The sequence below is a fragment of the Thamnophis elegans genome, chromosome 1 (assembly GCF_009769535.1).
Source record: "Thamnophis elegans isolate rThaEle1 chromosome 1, rThaEle1.pri, whole genome shotgun sequence".
NCBI classification, from domain to species: Eukaryota; Metazoa; Chordata; class Lepidosauria; order Squamata; family Colubridae; genus Thamnophis; species Thamnophis elegans.
In genome coordinates, this window is record NC_045541.1 from 186395708 (window position 1) to 186422748 (window position 27041).

The 27041-nt window shown below is 65.0% G+C and overlaps 1 protein-coding gene across 1 annotated transcript; it reads right to left on the minus strand.

The window, feature by feature from the left end:
- Positions 1-43: 43 nt before the first annotated feature.
- Positions 44-26803, minus strand: FCHO1 (FCH and mu domain containing endocytic adaptor 1). Its single transcript, XM_032208478.1, has 29 exons — positions 26742-26803; positions 21988-22030; positions 21310-21377; positions 19368-19459; positions 16329-16403; positions 15994-16135; positions 15622-15774; positions 15357-15461; positions 14901-14999; positions 14441-14537; positions 14067-14114; positions 13777-13849; positions 13666-13690; positions 13380-13434; positions 12954-13138; positions 12796-12820; positions 12413-12487; positions 12270-12321; positions 11713-11804; positions 7487-8101; positions 6924-7036; positions 6460-6574; positions 6223-6334; positions 5740-5895; positions 5437-5569; positions 5056-5255; positions 4296-4360; positions 4027-4191; positions 44-373 (listed from the first exon to the last, which is right to left on the minus strand). Exons 3-29 carry the CDS (start codon positions 21334-21336, stop codon positions 351-353), a joined length of 3117 nt encoding a protein of 1038 aa, XP_032064369.1. The 5' UTR covers positions 21337-21377; positions 21988-22030; positions 26742-26803; the 3' UTR covers positions 44-350.
- Between the last annotated feature and the right edge of the window lie 238 nt (positions 26804-27041).

The window sequence follows — 27041 nt, forward strand, 5'->3', positions numbered from 1 at the left end:
AAAAAGGACGCGCTTTCCTTACAAAAACAAACCTCTTTATTAAAAGAGCAAGGCTGCCCCCCCCCGAAGCCCCCCTTCCCTTCGGCTGCTTCCCACGAGGGTCGGGGCCCACCGGCCACCAGAGACGGAGGGAGGGAGGGAGAGCGGCTGGCTGGGGCGTCTTCCGGGCTGTCCAAGGGGCACCGTCCTCTTCCGACCTTCCAGGCCTCCAGCGAGGCTTCTCCCCCCTGCACTCCCCCCCCCCGGCCTCAGCAGTTAAAATTCAGGCGAAAAATAATTTAAAACACACAAATATATTATTTCTGTCTCCCAGGAGACTCGGAGAGAAAAACCCCCAGGGCCGCCAACGTTCAGGAGCCGGCGAGATAAATTCCTGGTGGGGGGAGAAGGAGAAAAGAGGGGGGGGTCACAGTCAAAGCAGGACTCAAGAGGAGGGGTCCCCGCCCCCAACTCAGCCTCCCCCCCTCCGGCCAAGGCTGCTGGCTTGTAGCAGAACCCCCCTCCCCCCTCCGAGGATCTGGGGGTCTTTGACTGCAGGAGAGGCAGCCCAAGGGCATCCGGGCAGGGTCTCCTCCTCCTCCTGCTCTGCCCGGCTGGTACCTCACAGGGCTTCTGCCCGGCTCTGGGCGCCTCCTTGAAAAGTCCAAGTGGGCCAAGGTCAAAGAGCCCCCCCCCCCCCATGGGCAGGGAGGGGCTGGCAGGGGGGGTGACTGGAGGGAAGGGGGAGAAGCCAACTCTGCCAGGGGGGAGCTCAGAAAAAGTCCCCAGCCAGGCTGTCTTTTAAAGCTGATTTTAATTCCGTTTTATTCTTTTCGGACGATGGACGGTGTTTCTCTCAAGGACCTTTAAACCCACAACAGGCAGTCCTCGACTTACAACAGCCTCTTTCGTGACCAAAGCTACGAGGCCACTGGAAAAAGTGACTTATGACCGTTTTCGCACTTATGACCATTGCAGCCCCCCCCATGGTCACGTGATCAAAATTCAAACCCTTGGCAACTGGTTCTCACTTATGACGGTTGCAGGCGAGGGTCAGGCAACGCCCTTTCGCGACCTTCTGACAGGCAAAGTCCATGAGGAGAGACGGACTCACTTAATGACCGTACTACTAACTTAACTGCAGTGATTCGCTTGGCGACTGTGGCAAGAAAGGACGTAAATTGGGGCAAAATTTGCTCAACAACTGCTTTGCTTAGCCATGGCGATTTTGGCCTCCCGTGTGGTCGTAAGTCGAGGATTACCTGCAGTGACGCCCCAACCTTCCACAGCTCTTGCCACGGAGGAAATCCTCCTTCCAAAAGGGCTCCCTCCCTCCCCCCTCTTGGGGGGCCCTGGACTCCCGCCTGGGGCATCCCTCCCCCCTCCGTCCCCGCCTGGGCAGGGCTGCAGGGAGGCGGGAGGGGGCCGGGCGAGAGGCCCCCAGGCCCAGAGGAGGCCTGGCAGGCTCCCAGCCGAGAGGCTGTTGTGGATACCGCAGCCACCCAGGGGAGCCCGCTTGGGTGCCCGGTTCAGGCTCCAGGCTAGAGACGGGGAGGGCACAACGCCAGCTGGGCACCTCGGCTCCTCTCCCGCTCTCTCAGCCTTAGGAAGGAGCAGGCGCCTGGCCTTCTGCCAGGAGGCCTGCCGAGGCTTGTGCCGGCCGTTGGCAGGAGCCGTGACGGACTCCACGGATCAACGGAAAAACAATCCAATCAACCAACCAACCCCTCCCCCCCCCGTTCTTACGGGTTTCCCTTCCTCACCTCAATGCAGGGCTGCCCAACCTCGGGACACGTCAGGACACGTGGACTTCAACTCCCAGAATCCCCCCAGCCAGCCACGCAAGGCGCTGAGAACTAGGCCGGCTGGGGAATTCTGGGAGCTGAAGTCCACACTGAGCAGCCCTGCTTTACGAAAGGTTTACTTCTCCCTGCAAGGACGAGGCTCCTTCTGCTCTGGCACCGCACGGAAGCCCCCACCTCAAGGGTCACACCTCGGCCCCCGCCCCAAATTCAACAAGCCTGAGTTCCTGGAGGGGGGAGGGGAGGCTGCACCCGGACCACCATGGAGCCAAGCCCTGCTAGGAGTGGGGGATGCACGGAGCAGCCCCCCCCCCACTGGAGAAGCAGCTGCTGGGCCCTGTGCAGAGCCAGGAGTTGGCCTGCGTCTGCGTGCTGGAGGGAGGGAAAGGAGAGGGACCCCAAGGGGTCTCTGAAAGGGCTTCTCACCCCTGCTGGATGAATCCTGCCCAGGCTACAGGGCAGGGATGGGCAGCCTTCTCCGCGCTCCCTGTACCTCCACCCATAATGCAATGCACTTGCGCCCCCCCATCCATGTGTGTGCGACCCCGTGTGCACCACGCCCCCCACGCATACATTCCACCCCACGCATGCATCTGGGCCTTCACGCATGCGTGCACAACCCCCGCGTGCCCCCTCTCCCCGCACACGTGACCCCCCCTCCCCCATGCATGCACGGCCGACCCGAAAACCAGTTGGCCGGCGGGAGGGCCAGGCGCCAGCGTGGTGGAGCTGAGCCGGGGGGGGGGGGCATGGGCCACAGGGTCTCCTGAGCGAAGGGGGCTGGACTAGATCAGGGATGCCTAACCTCTTTTCTGCCGGGTGCCATGAAGGCCAGGGCACGCATGCCGTAGCCTCCGTGCCAGCACTCATTGTGCAAAGCCACCAGGAGCTTCTGAACTTCTGGTTGGCCCCATTTTTTGGCCACTCCGGAGGCTTTTCTGACCCTCCGGACGGCCCAAGATCAGCTGACCAGCAGCACCTGCGCACACGAGGGGATGACTCATGCGCCAGCAGATATGCTTCCATGTGCCACCTGTGCCAGAGGTTCCCCATCATGGGACGAGATAAATAGAATAGCAGAGCTGGAAGGGACCTTGGAGGTCTTCTAGTCCAACCCCCTGCCTAGGCAGGAAACCCTACAGCGTTCCAGACAAATGGCTCTCCAGCATCTTCTTAAAGACTTCCAGCGTTGGGGCATTTGCAACTTCTGGAGGCAAATTCTGTGCTACTAGTTAATGGTTCTCACTGTCAGGAAATTCCTCCTCAGTTCTAAGTTGCTTCTCTCCTTGATTAGTTTCCACCCATTGCTTCTTGTTCTGCCCTCAGGTGCCCTGGAGAATAGCTTGACTCCCTCTTCTTTGGGGCAACCCCTGAGATATCGGAAGACTGCTATCATGTCTCCCCTGGTCCTTCTTTTCATTAAACTAGACATACCCAGTTCCTGCAACTGTTCTTCATATGTTTTAGCCTCCAGTCCCCTAAATCCTCTTTCTTGCTCTTCTCTGCACTCTTTCCAGAGTCTCCGCATCTTTTCTACATCGTGGCGACCAAAACTGAATGCCGTATTCCACGTGTGGCCTCACCAAGGCCTTATAAAGTGGCATTAACCCTTCACGTGATCTTGATTCTATTCTATCTGTTGATGCAGCCTAGAACTGTGTTGGCTTTTTTGGCAGCTGCTGCCCACGGCTGGCTCCTATTTAAACGGTTGTCCACTAGAAGAAGATCCCTATCAGAGTTACTGCTGTTGAGCAAGGTGCCACCTATGCTGTCCCTGTGCTATGACTTCCAAGGTCCCTTCCCGCCCTCTTCTTCTAAAGGTCTCTGGAGCTTCTCAGGCAGGGATGCCCCCAAAGGTGCTTTTTTTTCAGGAGAGAATCAGACTTTCTGATTTTTCTCTGAAGAGGTTTTGCTCCTCACCCAAGGAGCTTCTTCCGCTCTGACTGGAGGGAGGGGAAGGGAAGGACTGATACTCCTTGCAGGCAAAGCCGGCCATTGGCGTCCTCTGAGAGGGCCGTTGAGGCCGCTTGGAGGATTCCCCGTGTCCTCGGGGTCACCCGAGTGGGGCAGACGGGGGCGGAGCCTCGTTGGGGCTGCTGGAAGGACGGTGTTTGTTGTAGGTGAGGTCGTATCCCCCCCGAACCCCCCCCACAAGAGGCCCAGGATGTCCACCTGCCAACCGAGGGAGCCCGGCAGGAGCCTCCCTGGGCGAGAGGGACCCTCGCTGGCAGCCCGGCCCCCTCACCTGTGGCAAACCTCTTCTTCACCAGCGACATCCGGTAGCCGCTGCCCACCAGCTCCACGTCGGCTCCCGAGACGGTGCTGCCCTCACTGGTGAACTGGGCGGCCACTGGGCTGGGCCTGCTGGGGCCGTCCAAGGGCTCCCAGCTGGCCAGGAGGCGGCCGGACCCTGAGGGTGGGGGGAGAGGAAGGTGAAGGGCTGCGTGCTCCCCCCTCCCGCCCTGCCCCTTGTGGAGGAAGGCCAGCCTGTGCCCGTCCCCCCACCCTGCTCACCTCCCTGGCCCTGGGTGCTGGGCACGTCCAGGAGCCTCCAGAGCAGGCGCTTCTCCTCCAGGTTCCTGCAGGGGGCGACACAGGGTTAGGGCCAGGGAGGGGGCCAGGAGGCAGAGTGAGCCCCCCCCCCCCATGCCCAGTTCCAATGTTGTTCCTGTGGGGGGGCAGATCAGTCAAAATCCTCCCCCACTTGGGGCAGAAGCAGAGGAACAAAATGAGCCAGGAAACAGGATCAGCTGCCAAGGGGGCAGTCGGGGGGCAGGAGTGGCCGGCCGGTGGGCCAAGGGCACCAGAAGCCCAGCCCCCCGCTGCAGCAGGGCCCAGGGGGAAAGCTGGGGGTGGGGGGGAGGCTGCCCCAAAGGCCCCCTCGGACGTCTTCAGGAAAAGCCTTGGGGGGGTAAGAGGCCGGTTGTGGCTGTGCCAAGAGGCCCATCCTGTGAGGTCAGCCGTGTGGGCAAGGGGAGCCCAGCCCTTCAGCCGCTGGTAGGGCTCCTGCCCAGGATCTAGCCAAGGGGGAAGGGCGGCCTGTGCCCAGCCACCTGAGATGCCCGCAGCTGCCGGCTGTGCCAGCCTGCCTCCTCCTCGGTTGCCAGGGGCAGCGGTTCTCTGGCGGGGACCCCGGGGATTAGCCTGGCTGCTCATGAAGCCCTGGGGGCCTCTGGAAGCCCCTCCTGTGCCAGCTCACCCGGGTGCCGCCCTCCCCGCCCGCCTAATCCCCACCCTTCATGCCCTCCCCTCGCGCCCCCCCCGCCCCACCTACCAGCAGGCCTTGGGCTGGGGCTGGACGTTGGCCACAGGCTCCTCGATGGGCAGCAGGACCTGGACGTTGGTGAGCGCCACGGCCGAGGCCAAGGCGGAGGCATTGTAGCGGTAGTCCACGCTCACCCGGGTGGCCTCCGGCCCACACTCCCAGCTGACGGACAGCTGCAGCGGCGCCCACTCCTGCCCCTGCCGGGAGTACTGCGGGCGGGAAGGGGGGGGGCAGGCGTGTGGGTGAGCCTGGGTGTGTTTGGGCCCCACACACCCCGCCCCTCCCCCCTCGAGGGCCAAGGACAGGGCAGGGGGAAGGCCGGGAGGAGAGGAGGCCCCCGTCAGAGACCCAGGGGGAGGGGGGGGTCCCCGGGGGCCACAGCAGCCCCACCTGGTATCTGAGCAGGGTGACGTTGTAATAGGGGGCGGCCCCCGACTGCTCGGCCTGCTTCTGGAGGTGCCCCGTCAGGGCGGCCATGTTGAGCCAGAAGTCCCTGCTGCTGGGGTCGCTCTGGGAGGAGTCACTGGGGGGGGGGCAGGAGAGACCGTTTCCATTTGAGCAGCCAGATTCCGGTTGCAACAGCCCCCCCCCCCCGCTTTCCCAGCCCCCCCCCGACCTCTACGCCTGCCAGGGGCTTCCGGAGCTTCCCACATCGCCCTCCCCTGGTGGCCGGCCCCTCCTCCCCACAGGCACCTGAAGAGGAGGCTGGCGTTGGGCAGGAACTGCTCGATGGGCGCTGTGTGGAGCAGGCGGAAGCTGAGGACCGGGGGGGCCAGGGCGCTGCTGAAGACCCGGATGATGCCCGCCGGGAAGGACATGGTCAGCTCCCCGGTCACCTTGACGAGGCAGCTGCGGAGAGAGGGAGGGGCCCGTGGGGAGCTGCATCGGCTTCACCCCCCCCCCTCAACCGCTGAGGGGGGCAGAGGCCTTGGCCGGCTGATGGAGCTGCAGCCCACGAGCGAGGCAGGACAAGGGGCCCTTCGCCCAGGGGCCCACGAGCGAGGTGGAGGAATTGGGGGCCGGAGGGAGGACTGGGGGTCTCAGTGGGTCACTCCATCAGCTCAACACTTGGCTGCTCCGGCACGTGGGACCCGTTCCAGGCCAGGGAAGGGGTGCCCACAGCCCCCCTGCCCACCCCACGGAGCCCCCACCCCCTGCCCCTCCGCCCCCCAGTACCTGTCCGTGTTCTGCCCCTTGAAGTAAGCGTGGATGTACTCCGTGAAGGCCGTGGCCACGGGCAGGGCGCCCTGGGAGCCCAGGACCACGGGGGAGGGCCCACGGGAGACACCTGCCACGGGAGGGAAGGAGGAAGGAAGGCACAATCCCTCAGCTGCTTCGGGCAGCCTCCCAGCCCCCAGCCCGGCCGGGGGGGGTCCCACCACACACCCCTCCCCCCAGCTGGAGAGGACCTACCCAGGGCCGGAGGCGGCTGCTGCTGGGCGGCCATGAAGAGGCTGCGCTCGGTCAGGGCGGAAGTGCTCTGGGAGGAGGTCAGGGCGGACAGCGGGGCAGGGCTGAAGGAGCGGGGCTGGGGGGGGGGAAAGAGAGGTCAGCCACGGGGCCCCAAGAGCGCCCCTCCTCCTCCTCCTCCTCCTCTGCCCCCCAGACCTCACGGGGGGGACGGGACGACGCCCCTCAGCATTGGGGCTCCCGGTGCCCAGCCCCGTAACAGCTGGGGCTCCATCAACGGAGGCCTGCAGCCAAGATGCCCCCTGCTGGCACCAGGGAGGGCATGCAGAGGGCTGGGCCTTTGGGCTCAGCGGGCGCAGCAGGTGCCACGGCCCAGGACTGGCACAGCTGCCCCTTCTTGGATCCCCGGCTGTGTCTGTGCTGGGGCGCCCAGAGACCCCACCTGCACACCCGGCCGCCACACTCACCGTCTCGCCCCCAAGGCTGGTGGCCGACACGGCCGAGGGTCTCTTGGAGAGGGTTCGCCGGACAGGAGCCGCCGTGGGGGGCCAAGCGTGGGGGGCCGAAGGGGGGAAGGCAGCTGTGGGTCAAAAGGGGGGGTGACCGAAGGGGCACAGCAGACGGGAAGCTGCCCCCTCCGCACCCAAAGTGGAAGCTGCTTCCTCCCCCCCACAAACAGCGGTGCCAACGTCCTCTGGGCTGCCCCCAGTGGAAGGCAGTTCCGCCGGCCAATCCTGTTCGGGAATGCTGTTCCTCTTTCCCCAAATGCCAGGATTTGCACCCAGAGCACAGGGGCTGAGTTCCGCTTTGCCCTCTGCGCAGGGCCTGGACCCAGGTGGTGGGGGGAGAGACCCCTCCCCCAAGACGGAACTGCCAAGCCCGAGAGGGCCTTGGGGTCCCCAGGAGGAGGGTCCAGGCTCTGCAGGGGGAGGCCAAGCGTAACCCCCACCCCCCCTTCTGTCTCTCTCTTGCTGCAACCCGCCCCCCCTCCGGCCACCGGGAGCCCCATGGGCCCCTGCCCCCCACTCACCGTGCTCAGACGAGGCGTCAGAGGCAGACGGGCCCCTGCTGTCCAGGTCGCGGCCCCGGGGGGCCCAGGGGGAGGGGCTGGTGGAGTCCCCGCTGCTGAGGGGGGCCGGAGAGGAGGAGGAGGAGGAGGCCGAGTTGGAGGAGAGACAGCTGTCGCGCTCCCCGGTCCGAGGGGCCCCGTCCGAGGCTGCCGGGCTCCGAGGCCGGGACACCCAGAGCCGCCGGCCCCCCAAGCCGGCCTCCGAGGAGAAGAGGTCAGGGGAGCAGGTGGAGAAGGCCCGGGCCCCTGCGGGGGGCCACGAGGCCCCAGAGCCTGCCCAGTCTGGCTCTGGCCCGAAGCAGGCATCCTGGGGGGCTGAGGGCTGGGGCAGCCAGGGGTTGACTCTGTCCTCGGGCAGAAGGGCCCCGCGGTCCCCTCGGAACACCATGGCCCCCTTGGGGGTCCTTTGGCCGGGGGGGCTGAGGGGTGTGGCTGGGCGGGAGCTCCACAGACGGGGGTCCGGGGAGGGCCCCGTGGCCAGGTGTGGGGGGGAGTCCAGGCCGGAGTCTTCCACGTTCTCGGGGGAGGAGGAGGAGAAGGGGGAGGGGCTGGAGGCCAGCAGGTAGGCGCGGGGGGCTGTGGGGAGACAGGAGGAGAGAGAGCAGAGGGTTAATAGGGGGTCGGGGGCTGCAGTGACCACCCAGCAGCCCAAGGAGCAGCCGTGTTGGGAGCAGGGGCTGATGGGGCTGCTGTGACCACTGGGCCCCCATGCCCCACCTGAAGGGGTAAGCCCTAGATTGGACATCCCCCCGAAATCCCCCGATCCGGCTCCCTGGTAGCCCTACAGCTCCCTTGCCAGGGTGTCTCGGCAGTGGGCACCAGGCATGGGCACCTCCCACAGCCGGCTCCGGAGGAAGAACCAGCCACTATTGAGTAGTTTATTTATTTATATGCCGCCCTTTTCCCTGGGGGGACTCAGGGCGGCTCACAATTTGGAAGGAAGGGAGAACAAACAGATTAACACATAAGACAGTAATTAAAAGCACAACATTCATACAATTCGGGTGGGGTTGAGGTCTTTAGCCCCAGGCCTGACGGGACAGCCAGGTTTTAAGGGCTGTGCGGAAGATCTGGAGGGTGGTGAGGGTACGAATCTCCACGGGGAGATCGTTCCAGAGGGTCGGAGCTGCCACCGAGAAGGCTCTCCTCCGCGTAGTGGCCAGTCAACATTGACCGGCAGATGGAACTCGGAGGAGGCCTAATCGGTGAGATCTAATTGGTCGAATGGAGGTAATTGGCAGTAGGCGGTCTCTCAAGTACCCAGGTCCACTACCATGAAGGGCTTTGAAGGTGACAAGTAGCATCTTGAATCGCACCCGGAGATCGACAGGTAGCCAGTGCAGCTCGCGGAGGTTAGATGTTATGTGGGTGAAATGAGGTGCACCCACAATCGCTCGCGCGGCCGCATTCTGGACTAGCTGAAGTCGCCGAATACTCTTCAAGGGCAGCCCCATGAAGAGCACGTTGCAGTACTCCAGCCTAGAGGTCACAAGGGCACGAGTGACTGTTGTGAGAGCCTCCCGGTTCAGGTAGGGGCGCAACTGGTGCACCAGGCGAACCTGGGCAAATGCCCCCCTGGTCACAGCCGACAAATGATGTTCAAGAGTCAGCTGTGGGTCCAGGAGGACTCCCAAGTTGCGGACCCTGTCTGAGGGGCGTATCATTTGACCCCCCAGCCTGAGAGATGGAACACTTGCCAAATTAGTGGGAGGGAAGCACAACAGCCACTCGGTCTTATCTGGATTGAGAACAAGCTTGTTAACCCCCATCCAGTCCCTAACAGCTTCAAGGCCCTGGCTCATCACGTCCACCGCTTCATTGAGTTGGCACGGGGCAGACAGATACAGCTGTGTATCGTCCGCATGCTGGGGGTATTTTATCCCGTGCCGCCGAATGATCTCGCCCAGCGGTTTCATGTAGATGTTGAAAAGTAGGGGGGACAGGACCGAACCCTGCGGCACCCCATATATGTTAGGGGCCTCAGGGACGATCTCTGCCCCCCCACCGACACCGACTGCGACCTGTCTGAGAGGTAGGAGGAGAACCACTGCAAAACAGTGCCGCCCACCCCCACCTCCCGCAGTCGTCGCAGAAGGATACCATGGTCGATGGTATTGAAAGCCACCGAGAGGTCAAGGAGAACCAGGATGGACGCATGGCCTCCATCCCTGGCTCTCCAGAGATCATCGGTCAATGCGACCAAAGCGGTTTCTGTGCTGTAGCCAGGCCTGAAGCCGGACTGGAATGGGTCAAGATAACTAGAAAGAGATCTACCCCCCTCCTGCTTCTCCCACTGCGGCTTCCTTGCCCAGCGCCAGGGCAGAACTGCCCCCCAGCATGGCAGTCTGGGCACCACGATGTCCCCCTGCCCAGATCCAGGAGGGGCTGCCCCTTTTCTGGCTCTCTCTGGCCCAGCCAGCTGGTGTGAAAAGGGGTAGGGGAGGGGGTCCGTGGGGCAGGAAGCAGAGGCTGCAGCTGGGAGGAACCACTGGCACAAATGCTGCCCCCCCACTTGGGGCCAGCTGCCCCCTTTCCCCCAAAAGCCTTGGATTCTCCAGCCTGGGAAAGGGGACTCGCTCCCAGGGGCCCTCGGGGGCCACAGCCCTTCCCAGGCTCAGCCGGCACAGCCTCCCCCCCCCCCCACCCGTCCGGCCATCAGCAAAGGAAGGGGGCATTGAGGGCCTGAGGAAGAAGAGGAGGGGGCCAGCCGAGCATCCGAAGCCACCCCAGGAAAGCAGGGGGAGCCGGGCCATGGGGGCAGGTTCCTCCTGCAGCTCAGCTGGGCCAGGAGCCACGCGGCTGAAGGGCTGAACTGGCAGCTGGCACCACGCCCAGCCAGCGGCTGATGCCAGGGAAGGCCAGCGAGGGGAGCAAGAGGCCTGGGCACCCCAGACCTCTCCTCTTCCCGGAGCCACGGGGGACGGGGGCCACCAGAGGGCCCTGCCTGCCATTCGCTCCCAGACCTCAGAAGACAGGCGGGCACAGCTCCCCCCGGCTGGCAGAGCCCCCAGCCCACTTTCCTTGTCCTCCCTGGACAGCCGCAGTTTCCCCTCCCTGCCCCTCCCGGCTTTCACAACTTCATCCGCATACTTGGCAGAGGCAAGCCGGGTCTCTGCCCACGTAAGCCACACGCAAGACACACGCAGGGAACACACACAAACACACGCACACACCCTTTCCCCTGCACAAAAGCCCCATTTCCTGCTGTCAGAAAAGTCCTTCCTCAAACGGCTGATCGGAGGCCAGAACGGGTTGGTCCTGTTATCCCCCCTCGCAGGGCCAAAAACCGCCCGGAGGAGCCGATGGGCCCCTCCCCAGAAGGAAAACAGGCTCCGATTGTCTTGGCTAGATCCAGTGGCAGAAGGTTCCGGGGAGGAGGAGGGGATGACTCCCCCTCCCACACACACGCAGGCCAGGGAGCCCTCGGGTGGCCGGGAGAAGCGGGAGCCGGCTGGGGAGGGGGCTGCACCCCTCCCCTTCTCCATTCCAGAGGAGCAAAGCAGCGTGGGGAGGGATGTGGGGAAGAGGAAAGTTTGGCGTAAAGCCTCTTTGTAAAGCCTGAGTAAGCCCACCCCCACCCCCACCCCCCGGGAATCCTGCATCCAGTTCTGGTCCCATTACAGAAACGATGCTGGAGCCAGGAGGAGCCCTTGGGAGGGAAGGGGAGGCGGGGGGGGGGCGCACGGGGGCAGCCTTCCAAGATCTGAGGGGCTGACCCAGAGGGGCAGAGGGGCTGGGCGTTTCCTCCAAGGCACCAGAGGGCAGGAGGAGGAGGAGAAGCGATGGATGGAAACTAATGAAGGAGAGGAGCAACTTAGAACTAAGGACAAACTTCCTAACAGTGAGGACAATTCACCAGCGGAACAGCCTGCCACCAGAAGCTGTGAATGTTCCAGCACTGGCGGTTTTTAAGAAGAAGCTGGACAGTCCCCTGCCTGAAATAGTAGAGGCTCTCCTGCCTGAGCAAGGGGTTAGACTAGAAGACCTCTAGGGTCCGTCCCAGCTCTTCTCTGATTCTGAATCAGCCTCTGTGGGGAACAGCTGCCAAGGAAGCTGCACTGGGAGAAGGAAACGGGCGGGGGGGGGAGAGACCACGCGTGACTGAAGCCCCTGCTGGGCTGGAGGGCTGGGGACCCCTGGGGGGCTCTGGGGCAGCTGCTTGACCCCCCCTCCAAAGGGGGACTCACCCGTGAAGGGCTCGTTCTCAAAGGCCGACTCCAGTGGGGGCCCAAACAAGGCGCTGGCTGGAAGGGCCTCCGGCTTCCCTCGGCTCTCACAGCTGGGAAAGAGAAGGCGGGGATGAGGGGGGTGTCAGAGAAAAGACCCCTCCCCATCATTCCTGGAAAGCCTCAGCAGACCCTCCCTCCCTCCTTCCCTCCCCAGGGGGCTTGGCTGGGCCGGCGTTCCCTTTCTTGCCTCCCCTGGGGAAAGGGGCCGGAGGAAACGCCTCAAGGGCCAAGTGGGGACCCTGCCCTATTTCCCTTCCTCAGCACTCCCCCCCCCGCTCACCCCCCCCCCCAGAAGTCAGGCTGACTCGGAGGCTTCCTCCTCCTGCAAAGCCGCCTCCGGATAAGATCCCTCCTGCCCCCCACCCCCACTCCAAGGCAATGAAAACTCCCTAATCCCCAGCGCAAACAAGCAAAGAAGCCAGCTGGCACAATGCCGGCCCACCTGGGTACAGCCAGCCTCCCGGGTGCCAGGCCAGGTGCCAGCGCAGAGGTGGCTACCTGAGATGCGGGCGTACCTGCTCATCCGGGGCAGCAGGCTGGGGGTCGCAGCACTTCCCGGTCTCCCACCTGCCCAAGGGTCAGAAGCACAAAGGTCAGAGGGCGCAGGGGGCCCCTCCCCAGGACCCCCCGCCCCCCCCCCCTGCTCTTGCGGCCTCACCTCCCTCTCCTGCGCCCGGGGCCGGCCCAGAGTCGGTGGGCAGCGCGGCAGCCGAAGGGAAGGTTTTCAAGTGCCCTGCAAGGTGAGAGGGACCCCCCAGTCTGGGCTGCAGGTCAGTCGGTCCGGAGGGGGTCAGAAGGAGCCCCCTCTTGGGTCAGGGAAGCTCCCAGCTCCTCACTTGGGGGAGGCGGCCTTTTGGCCCCCTGGCACCCACACCGGGCCCCACGGCTGCTCCTGCGGCTTCTGCAAGGCGGGCCCGGCCTCGCTCTCTCCTGCAGGCTCCCCAGAGTGGCCCTTGAGGGCCCAGGTGGAGCCACCCCACCTGCTGCGGCGGGGCCCCACTGCAACCCCCAGGGGGAGGGGCCGTGGAGGGGGGCACTTACTGGAGGAGTGTCTCTTCATGGTGCCCTGCAGAAGAGAAGGGGGGTGGGGGGTCAGAAGGGGCACAAGGCCAATGGGGTGGGGGGGTCCTCCGGCCCCTCCTCCAGGATAAGCAGAGAAGGGGGGGCATCCTCGCATCCCCGGCTGCCCCCCCACTCACCCCCACGCAGGGGGGCAGGATGAGGCTGCCCACTGAGGCCTTCAGCTGCTCAGTGGCGGCCGAGGTGGCCGCACTGCCCACTCGCTCGGGGGGCTGGATGGGCTTGATCCGGATGTAGAATTTGGGGGGGTCCTCGTCGTCGTAATCCGAGTCGCTGGAGGAGCAGAAGCGGCTGCTGTGCTCGCGTGGAGCCCAGTCAAGGAAAGGCCCTTGGGGTTGGGGAGACTGGGGTCTTTGGGGAACGGCCGGGGGGGGGGCTTCCCTCCCCAGGGCCCCCTCCGAGATAGGCAGGAAATGGGGGTCTCTCTGCCCACTTGTGCAGAGACCCCTGTGCCTTCTGGGGTTCTGCCCCCCTCAGGTCTGAGACCGAGCCCCACATCCAGACCCTCAGCCCCCCTTCCCTAGATCCCCTCTCCCCCAGGATATCGTTCTGGTTCGTTTCTGGCCGGACGGTGAAGCCTTCCTCGTCCACCTCGGGGGGCTGCGGAGAGAGAACATGGCTATGTGGGGGGGGGGATGCGACACAGGCCACCCCCCAAAGGTCATAGAGAGGGGTGGGCAGCCCAAGACATGGGGGGGAGGAAGCCCTTGGGAAAAGGGGTCTGGGAAAAGGGGTCTGGGAAAAGGGGTCTGGGAAAAGGGGTCTGGGCAGAGCCCCCGCCTCGGCCAAGCCCACCACTCAGCTGCACCGCCTTGCAGGGCGCGTCCTCACCCCCGAATCCGCCTCCGGAGACTCCCTGGGGAGAAAGGGGGAGAAGGGGTGAGTGGGGTGGCGGGCTGGACAGCCAGGACTGATGGTGGAGGGGGGGGCAGCCATACTCACCCGGAGTCCCGCCCGCGCTCCTTACGCCCGAGTCCGGGAATGCGGAAGGCTTTGCTGCGGCTCCTCTTGGGCCCTGGGGGGGGACGCAAAGTGAGGGGGGCCTTCAGGGGCAGGAGAACAAATGGGGGAGCCTGCCAGGGGCAAAGCTGCTTGGTTGGGGGACAGGCAGCCACCCCCGGAGCCACAGGGGGGGATGGAGGGGCCCAAGGACCAGAAATTCAGGGGGAGGGGGGAGGGGGGGCAGATGCCCGTCTTCTGCCAGGTCCAAAGTCCGAGCCAGACGTACTTGCCTTCCTGCGAGGAGGACATCATGCTCAGCTCCTCCAGGTCCAGGGGCCCTGTGGGGGGGGGGGGGGAGAACCCTGAGGTGAGGCAGAGGGGCAGACCCTCCCCACGTCACCCCCCCACCCCAAGAGCTACTTCAAGGCATGTGGTCCAGCAGCCCCTCCACCCCAGATGCCTTCATGTCCGTCGCTCTGTGTAAGAGACGGGGCCCCCGGGGGCCCTTCCCCGTGGGGGTCTCCCGGGCGTGGTGGCTGATGGGAAGGCCTGCCTGCCCACCCAGCGTCCCCCCAGCCCTCCCTCTCCACCCGTCTCTTCCGCATGGGCCCCGGGAGCTCCGAGGGCCCAACCGGCAGGGCCCCAAAGGCTGCCCGGGCCTCACCTGGTGGGTGGCGGCCGGTGCCCTTGCTCTCTGCAAAGTTGCGCAGCAGCGTCTCCACCCCAATGTTCTCCATGTTCTGCTTGAATTCCTCCTGCACCTGAGACGGGGAGGGGGGGAGGGAGACCCTCCTGAGGCCCAGCACTGCCGGCTCTCGCATCCGGAGCCCTTGGGAGAAGGCAGCAACTCTGCCCCCCCCCCAGCCTATCTTCCCCTGCTGGTTTCCTCGCTCTGGGAAGACCCCCCCCCTGCAAATGAGGATAGCCCCCCCCCCCCCGGCTACCTGCCTCCTGCGGCCACTTGGAGGGCAAGAAGGAAGAGGGGCAGCAGCCAGGAGGGGGGGTGGGATGGGGACCCTCTTTGGGCTTGGGCTGTAAGTCCAAGAGCCCCCACCCGATGGGGGTCTGCAGAGCACTGGAGGGCCCAGAACCGCCCCCCCCCCCCCGTGACCCCGGCTGCCCACCTGCCCAATCTGGACGTGGGTGTCCTCCACCGAGTGGATGTAGGAGCCGACCAGGGACTTCAGGTGCTGCAGGTGCGACTCCTCCACCTCCTGGAACCGCTGGGGGGGGGGCAGGAGAAGGGGGGCTGTGGGTCTGGCAGGGGGGTAGAGACCTCCCAGGGTGACCTCATGCATGCATCACGGGAGGAGGGGACGGACGGACCAAGTCTATGCTCGGCTCCTCTGCCCCCCCCTCTTCAGAGCCCCCCCCCCGTGCCTGGAGCCTTCCCTGTCCCCCCCCCCCGGGGCCTTTCCTCATCAGCATCAATGGAGGCGACTGGGGGAGGCCCAGAGAAGCCCCTCTTGCAAGGCAGATGGCACCGGTGATCCCCCCCTTACCATGGCCGGGCCTTGGTGCGAATCCCACCCAGCTGGGCCCATTCTGTGCCCCCTCCCCCTCTGCCCCCCCCCCTTTACCATGGCCGAGTCCAGCATCTTCTGCTCGAAGTCAGATCGGGCCACGTTGTACTTTTCCACAGTGCGCCTGAGGGCCTCCACGGCCTTTCGGGACTTCAGTTCTGCCTTGGGGGGGGGGGGATGTGGGGGAGGTGCAAAGTCAGGGCAAGCCCCCCCCCCCATCGACCATGCCCCCTCCCCCCTCCCCAGGCAGGGAAGCAGAGAAGCAAAGCCAGGCCGGCTGTTGTGGCCCTTGGCCCCCGGCCCCACTGGGGCCCCCCCTCACCTTGTCCATCTCCTTCTGGCTGGCCCCCTCCCTGCGCAGCCTCTCCAGCTCCTGGCACCGGCTGTGGAAGGCCTCCTTGGCCTTGGGCAGGTGCTGGGCAGCCCCCTGAAGCTGCTGGACGGCCTCCAGGGTCCCGGCCACTTCGTCCTTCGACTGAGCGGGGGAGGAAGGGGAGGAGCGGAAGAACTGGGGCCCTTCGTCACGCTTCCCCACCCAGCCCCCACCGGGGCCCCAGAGAGGACCTGGCCGCATTTGGCCAGAGAGCCCCGGGCCCCATCCCTTGGCCAGTCCCATGGAGGGGGGGGGAGAGGCTTGCAAAGGGATGTGCCCTCCCCCATGGTCCCTGGAGAACTCGGAGGGGGGGGGGCTCACCTTTCTATGGGCCCGCAGCTGCTCCTCCCCATAGCGGCCGATCTCCTTGATGAGGTCCTGCAGCTTCTTCACCAGCTCAGCGTGGCACAGGGCCAGCTTGTCCGAGGAGATGCGGAAGACCTCCCAGAGGGGGGCGAAGGTCCTGTAAGGGGGGGGGCACAGGGGCAGCGCCTGAATCTCTGCCCCAACATCCTCCAGAGGGGTGTTCAGCCCCCCCTCCTGCCCCCTGGGGGCCACCTGCTCAACCGCCAGGCCCTCCCCCTGCAGGCTGCCCAGGGGACACGGAAGTGGCAAGCGCGGCTCCCTCCCCCCAGAAGCCCCCAGGCCCTCCTCACCCCAGCTGGGTGCTGTTCCCGGCCATCTTGGACATCTTGACCATGGCCTTGGCGTAGGCCTCCTCCACGGCCGCCCTGGGCAGGAGGGAGGGAGAGAAAGCGGCTCCCGTCAGCCCTGGGTCCCCGGAGCATCTCCTGGGCACCACAGAGCCCATGCTTCCCTGCTCTCACGGGCAGATGGGGCGGGGCCCTCCTTGGACCGGCCTCTCCGGGATCCATGCAGACGACCCCTTTGCCAGAAAGCCTGGCCCAGAGAGGGTGGTCGGCCGGGGCCTAGGGACGCAGGACCTGAACCCACCACCACTGTCTGCTCTGCTGCCCAGCCCCACCGGAGCCTCCCCATCTCTGCCGGTTCCCCTTGGAGCCCAGCTGAAGCTCGGCCTTTGGAGCCGGAGCCCCTTTGGCCCCAAAACAGCCCTGAACTCGGAGGAGGAAAGAAAGGCGCATTAAAAAGGGCAGACTTCCATTCCTCCACTTTCGAAGGAGGAAAAACACCGGCTGGGGAATTCTGGGAGTTGAAGTCCACAAGTCTTAAGAGTTGCCCCACTTGGAGACTCGGCGGTTGCAGATTTGCACCAGAGGTGGGTTGCTAATCTTTTTACTACCGGTTCGGGCGTGCGCAGAAGCATCCAGGGGGTGGCCGGAACCTCCTGCCGCCACTGCCACCAGTTTGGCTGATCCGGCAGCAACCCACCTCTGATTTGCACTCTGCACATGCTCTGGTCAGCTCCCATATCCCGAGGGAGGAAAGTTACTCTGTTCTGATTTCATCAGAGAGACCTCCAGGGCAGCTTTCCTCCAGTTGGGGGGTGGGCAAGGGGCAGGAATTCCCAGGAGACTTGAACCCACGTCCAGCCGTCCCCAGACACCAACATCTGCTCCGGAGCTGCCAGGCTGGGTCAGACCTGATGAGGTCAGCAGAGCCACAGCTCCCTCTGGTGGGCAAGAGGAGGAACTCTGCACCCAAGAAGGCCAGGCTCTCCGGAGGGGAGGGGGAAACCGGCTGGGCAAGGTGGGGGGGGGTCTATCCAGATAGGCCCCTCTGAGGCCCCCAGCCCCATGGGCCCCCAGATCCCCCAGTCGCTGGAGGGGCCCCTGCCCTTGGGCATGGGTCACACTCCCGAGGGGCCCAGGGAAGCTAACTGGGCCACTCCAAAGCCCACCAGGGATCCCCCTCCCCGTGCCCGGAGGCTTTCTTCAGGGCCCGGAAGCGAGTTCTGCCGCCTTTCTTGGGCTGCCAGCTGGGCCAGGGTGGGGTTTTTTCCCCCCCGTTGGGCAACTGCAGCTATAGACTCCAGCCAGGGGGGCAGAAGCCCAGGAATGTTGCTGCTCCTTTCCCCCTTCTTCCAGAAAGAAGCCCCCCAAGGCCTCCTCGGGCTCCTTCTTGACCCAAAGCCCTTCGCTCAACTATCATCTGAAGATGCAGCTGCATGGAAAGAAGTGATTGACAGCTGGTCCTCTGAGGGTCACACAATTAATGTGGGAGCTCGGCAACCAGCATGGGGAGTGTGTGTGTGTGTGTGTGTGTGTGTGTGTGTGTGTGTGTGTGTGTGTTGATGACCCCCGGGGACCTTCCCAAGCGGCGTCTGACCAGCGAAGTCAGTGGGGGGAGCTGGAGCCACATAATGACTCTGCGATTTCCTTAATGATGGCAACAGCTCAATAACCGAGACTGTAAAACCAGGTAATGAACAGCTGCTGCCTTGCTTAGCAACAGAAATTCTGGACCCCAATGGGGCCGGTAGGTGGAGAAACGCCCGTAAGCGGCCCCACCAGGTTAGACCCCCCCCCACTTCCCTTTAAACCAAGGAAACTGCCCCAAAGAGGAAAGGCCATGCTGAGAGGCTTCCCTTCCCACCACCTCTGGTTGCCATCCCCCCCCCCCCCCCGTGCTGAGCCCTGAAGCCCCGGATGGAGGCTGGAAAAACACGCAGCCCCACACGTCCAAAGCTGCCCCCCCTTGAGAAAGCAGGCCTGGGGTTCACCCACCCCAAACGTCTCTCAGCAGCTCAGTTCCCTGTTTCTTCTGGGATTTGGGGGGCTACCAGGAGCTCAGTGCCTGAAAGGCAGGGATGGCCGATGCCAGCTTGCCTTGAGTTCGGCTTCAGTGCAGATTTAGCCCCCACAAAAGCAGAGGAGCATTTGGAGGTTCTTAGCCCCCCCCTGGATCATGGTTCCCCCAGCCGGGATTCCTGTTTTCCCATGGGAAGCAAAGAAAGTCCGGCTGCCTTTTGAAGAGGCCCCTTTGGGTCTCCAGAGGTTTAGAATAGAATCCCCTGGGTGGCCTTCCAGCCCAGCCCCCTGCCCAAGCAGGAGACCCTCCTCCCCCATTCTAGACAAGTGGCTGCCCCAGGCCCTCCTGAGGGACCTCCCTTCAAGAAGCGCCCACAACGTCTGTCCCTCTGCTTAATTGTCCTCACTGCTTCTCTCCTTCCTTAGTTTCCAACCATTGTTTCTCCTCCTGCACTCAGGCGCTTTGTAATTCGGCCCCCTCCTCTTTGGGAAAGCCCCCCAAATACCTGAATCCCGCTATCATGTCTCCCCTAATTCTTTTCTCTAGACCAAACCCAAATCCTGCAGCCTCTCTTCATCCGTTTTACTCTCCGGGCCTTGGAGAGTCTCCGTTGCTCTTCTCTGAACTTTCTCCAAACTCTCAATCTCCCTTTTTTTGAAGTCCGCTGACCAAAATCGGTTGCGGGATTCCAAGTGGGGCCTTGCGAGGGTTTTATAAAGTGGTATGAAGCTTGGAAACTCCCAGGGGCCCCCAGGGGGCAGCAGAGAGCAGAGAGCAAGCCCAGGCGCTCTTCACAATAGACTCAGCAGGTGGGTGGGTGGGTTTTCTGGGGTCTGGAGGGGGTGGAAACCAGGGAAGGGAGACATTCTCTGGGAACTACCCCCCCACCCACCCTTGTGGCAGTCAGTTACATCCTCCAGGGAAAAGCAATAAGCCGGGAGAACAGCTGCTCAATGGGCCACTAGCATTCTGGGGGATGTAGTCCAAAACCCAGGGGGGCCTCCCAGGGGCGGGGCCTGCCGTACCTCTCCCGCACAAAGTCCGCCAGCTCCTTGGCCGAGATCTGCCCGTGTTTCATGTTGTGGTAAAGGACATCGAATCCCTGGTTCTTCTCTCCCTGCGGGGGGACGGGGGGGGGGGGGCGGAGACAGGAGAGAGTCAGTGGGAGGGGTCTTCCCAAGCTCTCCTGATGCCCCCCTGGCCCCTCCCAGGGCTGAGCTCTCCACCAGCCTGCAGGCGAGCAAGAGGGGCAGCTGCCCAGGGGAGGGAAGGAGGCCCCCTGCCCACCGAGGGCAGAGCCCAGCTGGTAGCTGCAGTGCACAAGGCTGGACTACAAGTCCCCTCTTCCCCAGCCCAGGTGGAAGGAGGAGTCCAGGGGGGCCCTCTCCCTCCCCAGAGATTTCCAGAGGGAGCCTGAGAGGGGGGGGCTCTGCTGTTCTTCCAGAATTTGGGGGCTGAGTGGATGTCCCCCCAGGACCACCACCAGAGGGACACCACTGGTAACAGCCACTCCCCAAGGACGCCCCGGCCGAAGGAGGCTGGGGGGCAGGGCTGGAGAAGGGCCCTGCGCATCCAGAGTCCCTTGCCCAAGAGACCTGGCATGGGGCAGCGTCCGCCAAGCAGCCTTGGCCCCCCCCGCCCCAGAGCCAAGGGCCCCTCCCGTGCCAGCCAGTGCCAGCCACTGAGCAAAACCTGGAGCAGACCAGGGCTGGATGCCCCGGGGGTGGGCGGGTGGGTGGGAGCAGGAGGTGGGCACAGCAAACCCCCAAGAAGTCCAGGGCTGACAACTGAATCTGTTTGGGCCACTTAAAGATGGGATGAAGGAATTTGCTTGGCATCGGGGCTGAAGGGATCTTTGGGGAAGAGGAGAGGAATTCCAAATCCGGAGAGAAGCACTGAATTTCCTGAATCCCAAACTCTCCTTCCAAATATAGGAAAGGCTCCCCAGCACAGACCTCCTCTGGAAGGGGGAGGGGAAGGGGGGGCTCTCCCCCCAGTGAATCCAGTCCCCCACCCAGCTGAAACAGCTGCAGAAGCCTGGAGGGGCAGAGGAAGGAAGCTGCCCCACCTCTCCAGCTGAGGCTGGGCAGCTGAGGGAGGCTAGCCCCCTCCAAAGTGGGAGGGGGGGGGCTCAGGGCCGGGTCCCCTGAAGGCATGCAAGCAACGCCCCCCCCCCCGCTTCCCTTTCAGCCCCTTCTGAATGCAGATCAGCCCCCCTGGACTCAATTCGGGCCCCGTGGCTTTCCTCGGGCCCTGTCCAAGTGGTCCTTCTTCAACCGGGCAGAGCTGAGCAGGAGGGGGAGCCCTCCTCCCTGAGGGCAGCCAGGACAGTTTTGCTGGTCCAGCTCCCCCCCCCCCCGTCTGCCGGCCCCCTTTTTGGCCACAGTGATTCTTCAAAGCTGGGTTTCTTCCCATCAGTGAGAACTAGAAACTTGCCTGAGGCCCTGCACAGCAAGGCTCAGTGGGACACAGGATGTGGGGAGAGTTTCAGAGCCAAGGCAGCCTTGGGTGCCACTTTCGCTTTGGAGAGAGCTGGCGTGGCGTCCCACGTGGCAATGGAGGGCACCTCCCTCGGTGGGGATGGGGGCTGCCCTGGGCCTGGAGGCCACCCCAACCGGATTGGACTGCAGCTGCCATAGGGCATGTAGGGCCACCCTGCTGTGGTACCACGAGACCCCCACGAGGGCTCCCCTTTCCCTTCCAGAGGGGCCAGCAGCCAGGCTCCGTGCCAGTCCCCACAGATGCCGGGCCCCACTGGCTGAAATGCAGCAGGGGAGCCTCGTGAGGCCTCCGGGGTCTGCCGGGAGGGGGGGAGCTTAGTCCCAACGGACTCACCAGCTCCTCCTTTTGCCATGCTTGGGGGAGCCTCCGGGCTGGCTAAGGCCTTGGCACTGCCAGCCTGGGGCACCAGCTGCTGCTGGGGGACAGAAAAGCCCCCCCCCATAAGACACGAGGGCTTCTCCTTACCCAGAAGTGCTCCGCAAAGTAAGACATGGTGGGGGCAGGGCAGCCGGGCTCTTTCAGCTCCTGGAAACCTGGGGGAGGAAGACTCAGGTGAGGCTGGGGGTCTCGAGAGAGAGCCCAGAAAGGCTCCTGGGGCCCCCAAGCAAAGACCCGGCTGATTCCTCCTGGGAGATCTCTTGCCCCCCTTGACCCGAAGGGCCCATGAGGAAGGGGCCCCTGATGAAGGGGGAGGGGACCGCTGCAGAAGAGGCCCCTCTGCATCAGGGGGGCTGCCTCATCCCAGCCCCATAGCTCTGCCCCTCCTCCCCGCCCTCCCCCAGCCTTCTCTCAGGGGCCCCTGCCTTCAGGGCTGCTGCCACTGGGGGCCAGGCTGAAGCAGCCAGAGGGGGCCGGCCCCAAAGACAGGAGCTCCACGGCCCACTTCCTGCCACAGGAAAGGGGGCAGAGGCTGGGCATCACACACACACACACACGGCTCTCCCTCTGCACCCGAGCAGGCGGCTGCTGGGGGGACCGTTTCTGGGGTTGCACCTCCACCCGGCAATGCAGGCGGGAGCAAAAGCAGGAAGTTATCTCAGGGGACGCCATCTTGTTCTTTCCACTCCAAATGGGGGGGTGGCATCCTTGTGCCCCTCCCTCTGCCCCCCCCCCAGCCTCGAGGGAGGGGCTTTGGCTACTCACCTGTGTCTAGGTCATGCTCTTGCTGGCGGAAACTGACCGGACCCTGCCAGGGGAGAAGGAAGGTTTGAAGGGGGGGGCAGGCAGGGACTGAAAAGCCACTTCCTGAGACAGGAGTTTCCTCCTTTGGCTTTGCAGCTGCCCCGATGCCCCCCCCCCCACGGTTACCCCCCCCCCATCTGCGCCTGAGCCCCTGGGTGGGGAAGGGGTGGGGCTTTGCTTTCTTTCAAAAACTTTTATTATTATTTGAGATCTTTTTATCCCATCTTCATAAGGTTTATGAATAACTCAAAGCAGCCGACACCTCTAACAGCCCTTCCTTCGCCTCCTCCTCACAACAACCCTGCGAGGTAGACTAAAATTGAGGGGCCTAACTTTCATGCCTAAAGCGGAACTAGAACTCCCAGGAGGGGCTGCCCTCCAGCAGCAGCTGGAAGCCGGAGGTAGTGGTGCATGGGCATTGTGGTGCTCTTCCAGGCAGCCCCCCCACCCCTCTGCTCTGCGATGGTGGAGGGGGCCTACTGCCTGAACCCCCCCATGCCCAGAAGAGGCTCCATCGGACCCAAGAGGGAGCTGTGCTTGGGCCCTGCCCTCTCAGCGGTGCCCCCTCGCCTCCCTCCTCCCCCCTCCTGGCCGCTGCCCTGGTGATGAAGGGGGGGGCATTTGGGCTTTGCGTGGGTTGGCAGCTGTTTCTTCCTGGGTGCAAAGTGGCCGGATCCGTTTGGGCCCCTGGCCGAGAGAGACCCAGGGGCCCCACCAAGAGGGGGTCGCTGCACTGTTCGTCTGGGGGGCTTCTCCTTCGCTGCTCCTATTCCTTTCCTCCCCACCCAGGAGGGGGAGGGGGGCACAGAAGCCCTCCAATCGATCTGTCAATCAGAGCGGATGCTGGGCTGGGTCTCTGCCCATCGGCCTGAGCAAACGTGGCACTTCACCCGGGCTGGATTGGCACAACCGCCGGGCACAAGGGACACCAGGCGGCACCCGATGGCCACAGGATGGCCAGCCTTTTGGCCCCTCTGGGTTGGGGGCCAAGCCCTCCCTTTCTCCCCAGGTCTCCCACAGGGAGGGGCTCATTCTCTGGCTCTAGCCGGGACAACTGGGGGTGGGGGGGCATGGCAGCGGAGGGCTGGTGGCCGGCAGCTTCCTCAAAGGCCAGGAGGCCATGAACAGCAACCGGGCAAATGCCAGGACTGAGGAAGGGGGAGCGGGGGAAAGCCTGGGGGGCGGGGAAGAGGATCCGTTGCATCGATCCATCCTCAGCCTCTACTCCACAGGCTCCCCCCCCCCTCTGGGCTTCCTGGTTTTTACACTCCTTGGTTTTTAAAAACTCCCCCTCTGGGCTTCAACCCCCCTCCCCATTGGATGCTGGGGGGGGGGCAGAAAGGTGGTTCAGGGCCCCCTTGTAAGAATGTCAATGCAGAGGCTGCTGGTCCGCTGGCACCGGAAACCCCCCTCCCCCATCAATGTAGAGGATAGACAGTTCAGGGGGGGGGGGCTTTCCATGGCAGCTGCTGGGTGACGCTCCAGAGCCCGACTCCTTTGGTCAGGAAGCAGGAGAGCCCCCCCCCTTGCACTGCAGCCCCCCCCCGCCACAAATTCCCAAAGGCGAAAGCAGGACCTGCTGGGGGGGGGGAGGGAGGGGGCGGTCCAGGCAGTAGCAGCCCTCCCCCCTCCTGCTTTCAGGCAGGCAGGCAGGCAGCACCCAGGGCCCTTTGGGAGCAGCAGCCCCACAGAAGTCCCCTCTGGGGAGGATGGAGGCCAAGTCGAGGGACACCTAGGCCCTCTTCCTGGGCACCCAACTCCCCCCCCCCCCCGGCCCAACGCCTGAAGCATGAAAAGAGAGCGGGAGAGGGGGAAGGGGGCCCTGTGCCATTCCGGACAAACATCCCCCCTTCCTCTCCTTCCAAGCCTCCAGGGATGGAGCCCCACAACCTGGGGATGGGGAGGGGGGAAGCCTTCCACTGGCTGATGGCGCTCAGGGTCAGCAATTTCCTCCCTAATTCTAGGGGGCTCCTCTCCTGGGTGAGTCTCCATCCGTTGCTTCAGGAATAGGGCAGGGAGGGGGGCAGAAAAGGGACCCGGGATGGCATTGCCAAGCCCCAAGGCCTACCTTCTGGGAACTCAGGAGGAATCCAGAGAGACGGGCACTGAACAGGGGTGGACTAGATGATCTCCAGGACACCCTCCAGGCCTTCATTCCAGGAGGCTGCTAAAGGCCCAGAGAAGGCCCATGGTGGCCTAGAGGCCATGCCAGGCTCTCTGGATGCCCACAGGGGCACAGCCCCCTTTCTCTCCTTCTGGAGGGGAGGGCCCAGCGCCTGGGGTTTGGTCCTGGGGGGCTCAGTGGAAGGCTGGAGGAAACCTCTGGGGGAGGGGTAGCTCTTGGGCAGAGGGCTTCAGCCCCCTCCCCTCCAGGGTCTCCGGGGGAGGCTTGGATTCTCCAGGACTTTATCCCTGCAAGACCCCCGAATGGGTGGCCTGAAATCACATGTGGGAGGGGGGCAGTTGAAGGACGACGGTTCCCTTCCCTGGGGGGTCTTGAGGGGAGGGGGTGCAGCCTTCAGGCTGACAAGTGTTAATGAGTTAAACCTGGAAGGGAATTATTTTCTTTCCTCCCCAGATTTGGTGGGTTTTCTGCTTCAAACAAAGAAGAAGCGGACACCCCTCCCCCCAATTGGGTGGAGGGTCCGGCTGTGGCCTTTGGGTCACCCTCCCCCCCCCGGGGCAATGCTGCAGCCTTCTGGGCTGGCACCAGACACAGCCTGGCACTGGGGCATCCTCATTCTCCCCTGGGACGGCTCTCCTGCCAGCAGAGACCTTGGAGGGGAGGTGGGGGGGGGGCGGACTTCAGGCCACCAGGAATGCCGAAGGAAGGAGGGGCCCATCCGTTCCCGGGACAAACGGAGGACCTCAAAGGGGTGGGGGCCCCACTTGAAAAGCTGCCGTTTTGCATCTCCATGGCCTGGAGGGGCTTTCAGGGGCCCCAGGGCCCGCTCAGAACAAGGGGGCATCCCGGCCTCCTTCCGTGCCTCAGGATCCTCAGCCGTGGAGGGCCAGGAAACCTGGAAGGCCAGCCTACCTGGATGCTCCCTAGACTGAGCCGGGCCTTGTCCACGGGAGCTCAGGGGCTGCAGCGGGAACCTCTTCCTGCCACCAGGCAGAGGCCGGGGTGGGCAGAGGGGGGCGAAGGAAGCTGAAGGGAGGCTCTTGGGTGCAGCCGGACCCTCCCCCCCCCCACTGCCCCAGACTCCCTGAGCAGCAGCTCCTTCCAGGGAGGCTTGGGACTCGCTGCTGGGGTGGGGGGGGGGGAGAGAAGGGCCTGGCCCAGCACTTGCAACCTGCACAGCCCTCCACCCCACCCCCCCACCCCCAGCAATGGGGAAGGGCAGAGTCTCCACACAGCGGGGAGAAAGCAAAGCCCCAAAGCAGAAGCTAGGACTGCCCCCTCCCCCTCCCTCCCTCCAGGGGGCCAAGCAGGAGTTGCCCTGCCCCTCCCTCCAGGAATGTGGCAGGCAGGACCCCGGGGGGGGGGCAATTCAGGGAGGGGGCGGGGGCAGTGCTCCTCTCAGATGGGAGGGGGTGGAGACTCCCCCCCCCACCTGCCCAGCCCAAAGCTCCCCAGAGGAGGGAGGGAGGGAGGGGGGGCGACTTCAGGAAAGGAAGGGCTTTTGTGGGGAAGCGTCTCCGAGCACCCGGAGGCTCTGCTCTCGGCCCTCTTGCTGAGGGTCCTGGGGGGGCCGAAGGGCTGCGGCTGGCGGGGCCTGTGGGGCCGGCCTGGGGCTCCCGCCCTTCCTGCCTGCCCGCCTCCCGCCTGTTTCCAACATGTGGCGCGTTACGCACCCACAACACACAACTCCGTTTCCAGCGCAAGAAGCCTCCGTTTCCCCAGATCCCCCCACGAAACCCCTGCAAGGCGGCCTCGGGGCTTCTCACCGGCCTCTCCCAGCCAGCCCGGAAGGTCCCTTCTCTGCCCGACCCGCCGGCCGGCAGCCCCGGGACCCTCCGCACAGCCCGAGCCCCAAACCCGGGCTGAGGGCTGGGGAGGAAGCCGAGCGCCCCCCAAAGCTGAGGGTGCCAAGCGCCGTGCCGGCCCCTCCGAGGAGCCAAGCCCCCCTCGATCCCCTGCCCGCCCGGCCCCCAGGCGCCTCCGCAGGCCGAGCCGGCGTCGAAAGTCCCCTCTTATCTCTCGGGCCGGACCTTTGGCTGGACACGCGGCAGCCCCCTCCCCCCCCAGAGGCCGAAGGGCGCCTCCCGCAGGGGGCCGGGACGCCCCGCCGAGCACCCCCGCCCCAACGCCCGCCCAGGCACCTGCAGCCCCCGCAGCCCCGCCGCTCGGGCCCACCGCGCCCCCCCCCGCCCGCTCCGGGAATGGGGGCCGCGATGTCTCCCCCGCCCCCCGCAGGGCGAGGCTGGTTGGCGGCCAGGGGGTCCCGGGCGCCCCCGGCAGAAAAGCGGCGCCGGGGGGGGAAAGTGACAGCCCCCCCCAAGGCTCCGGGGGCGCCAAATCCACCCCCTCCGCAGCGCAGGGAAGGAACCCGAGAGCGGAGCCCCCCCCCCCCCGCTGGAAACAGCCTCCCCGGGACTGGCGGCCCCTCCCGCCGCTCCCCGCATTGGCGCCGCAATAAACAGGCGGGCGGGCGGGAGGCGCCGCGCGTGGGTCCCCCTCCTTGCTTCCCCCCCCCACCCACCGCCGGGGGTCGCAGGGTCCCCCTCCCGCTCTGTCCGGGAGAGGCCGGGCGCGGGGGGGCCGCACTGACCTTCCGCGCTCCTTCGCATCGCGCACCTGCCTCGCCCGCCTCCGCCGCCCGAGGAGCCCCCCCCCCGCCGAGGAGGGGCGGGCGCGGGGCGGGGCTTGCGCGGGACAGGACGGAAGGGAGGCTCGGCCCCGATTGGCTGCCGCCGGCGCCGCCGAGCTCCGGCTCCTCATTTGCATGTTTAAAGCGGCAGCGCCGGCGTTTCCCCGGGCGGCCTCTGCGCAGGGCGGACGGGGCGGGCGCCGAGCCGGCACGGACGGGGCGCCCCTCGCGGCGGCTCCTCCCCAGAGGAGGGAAGGGGCG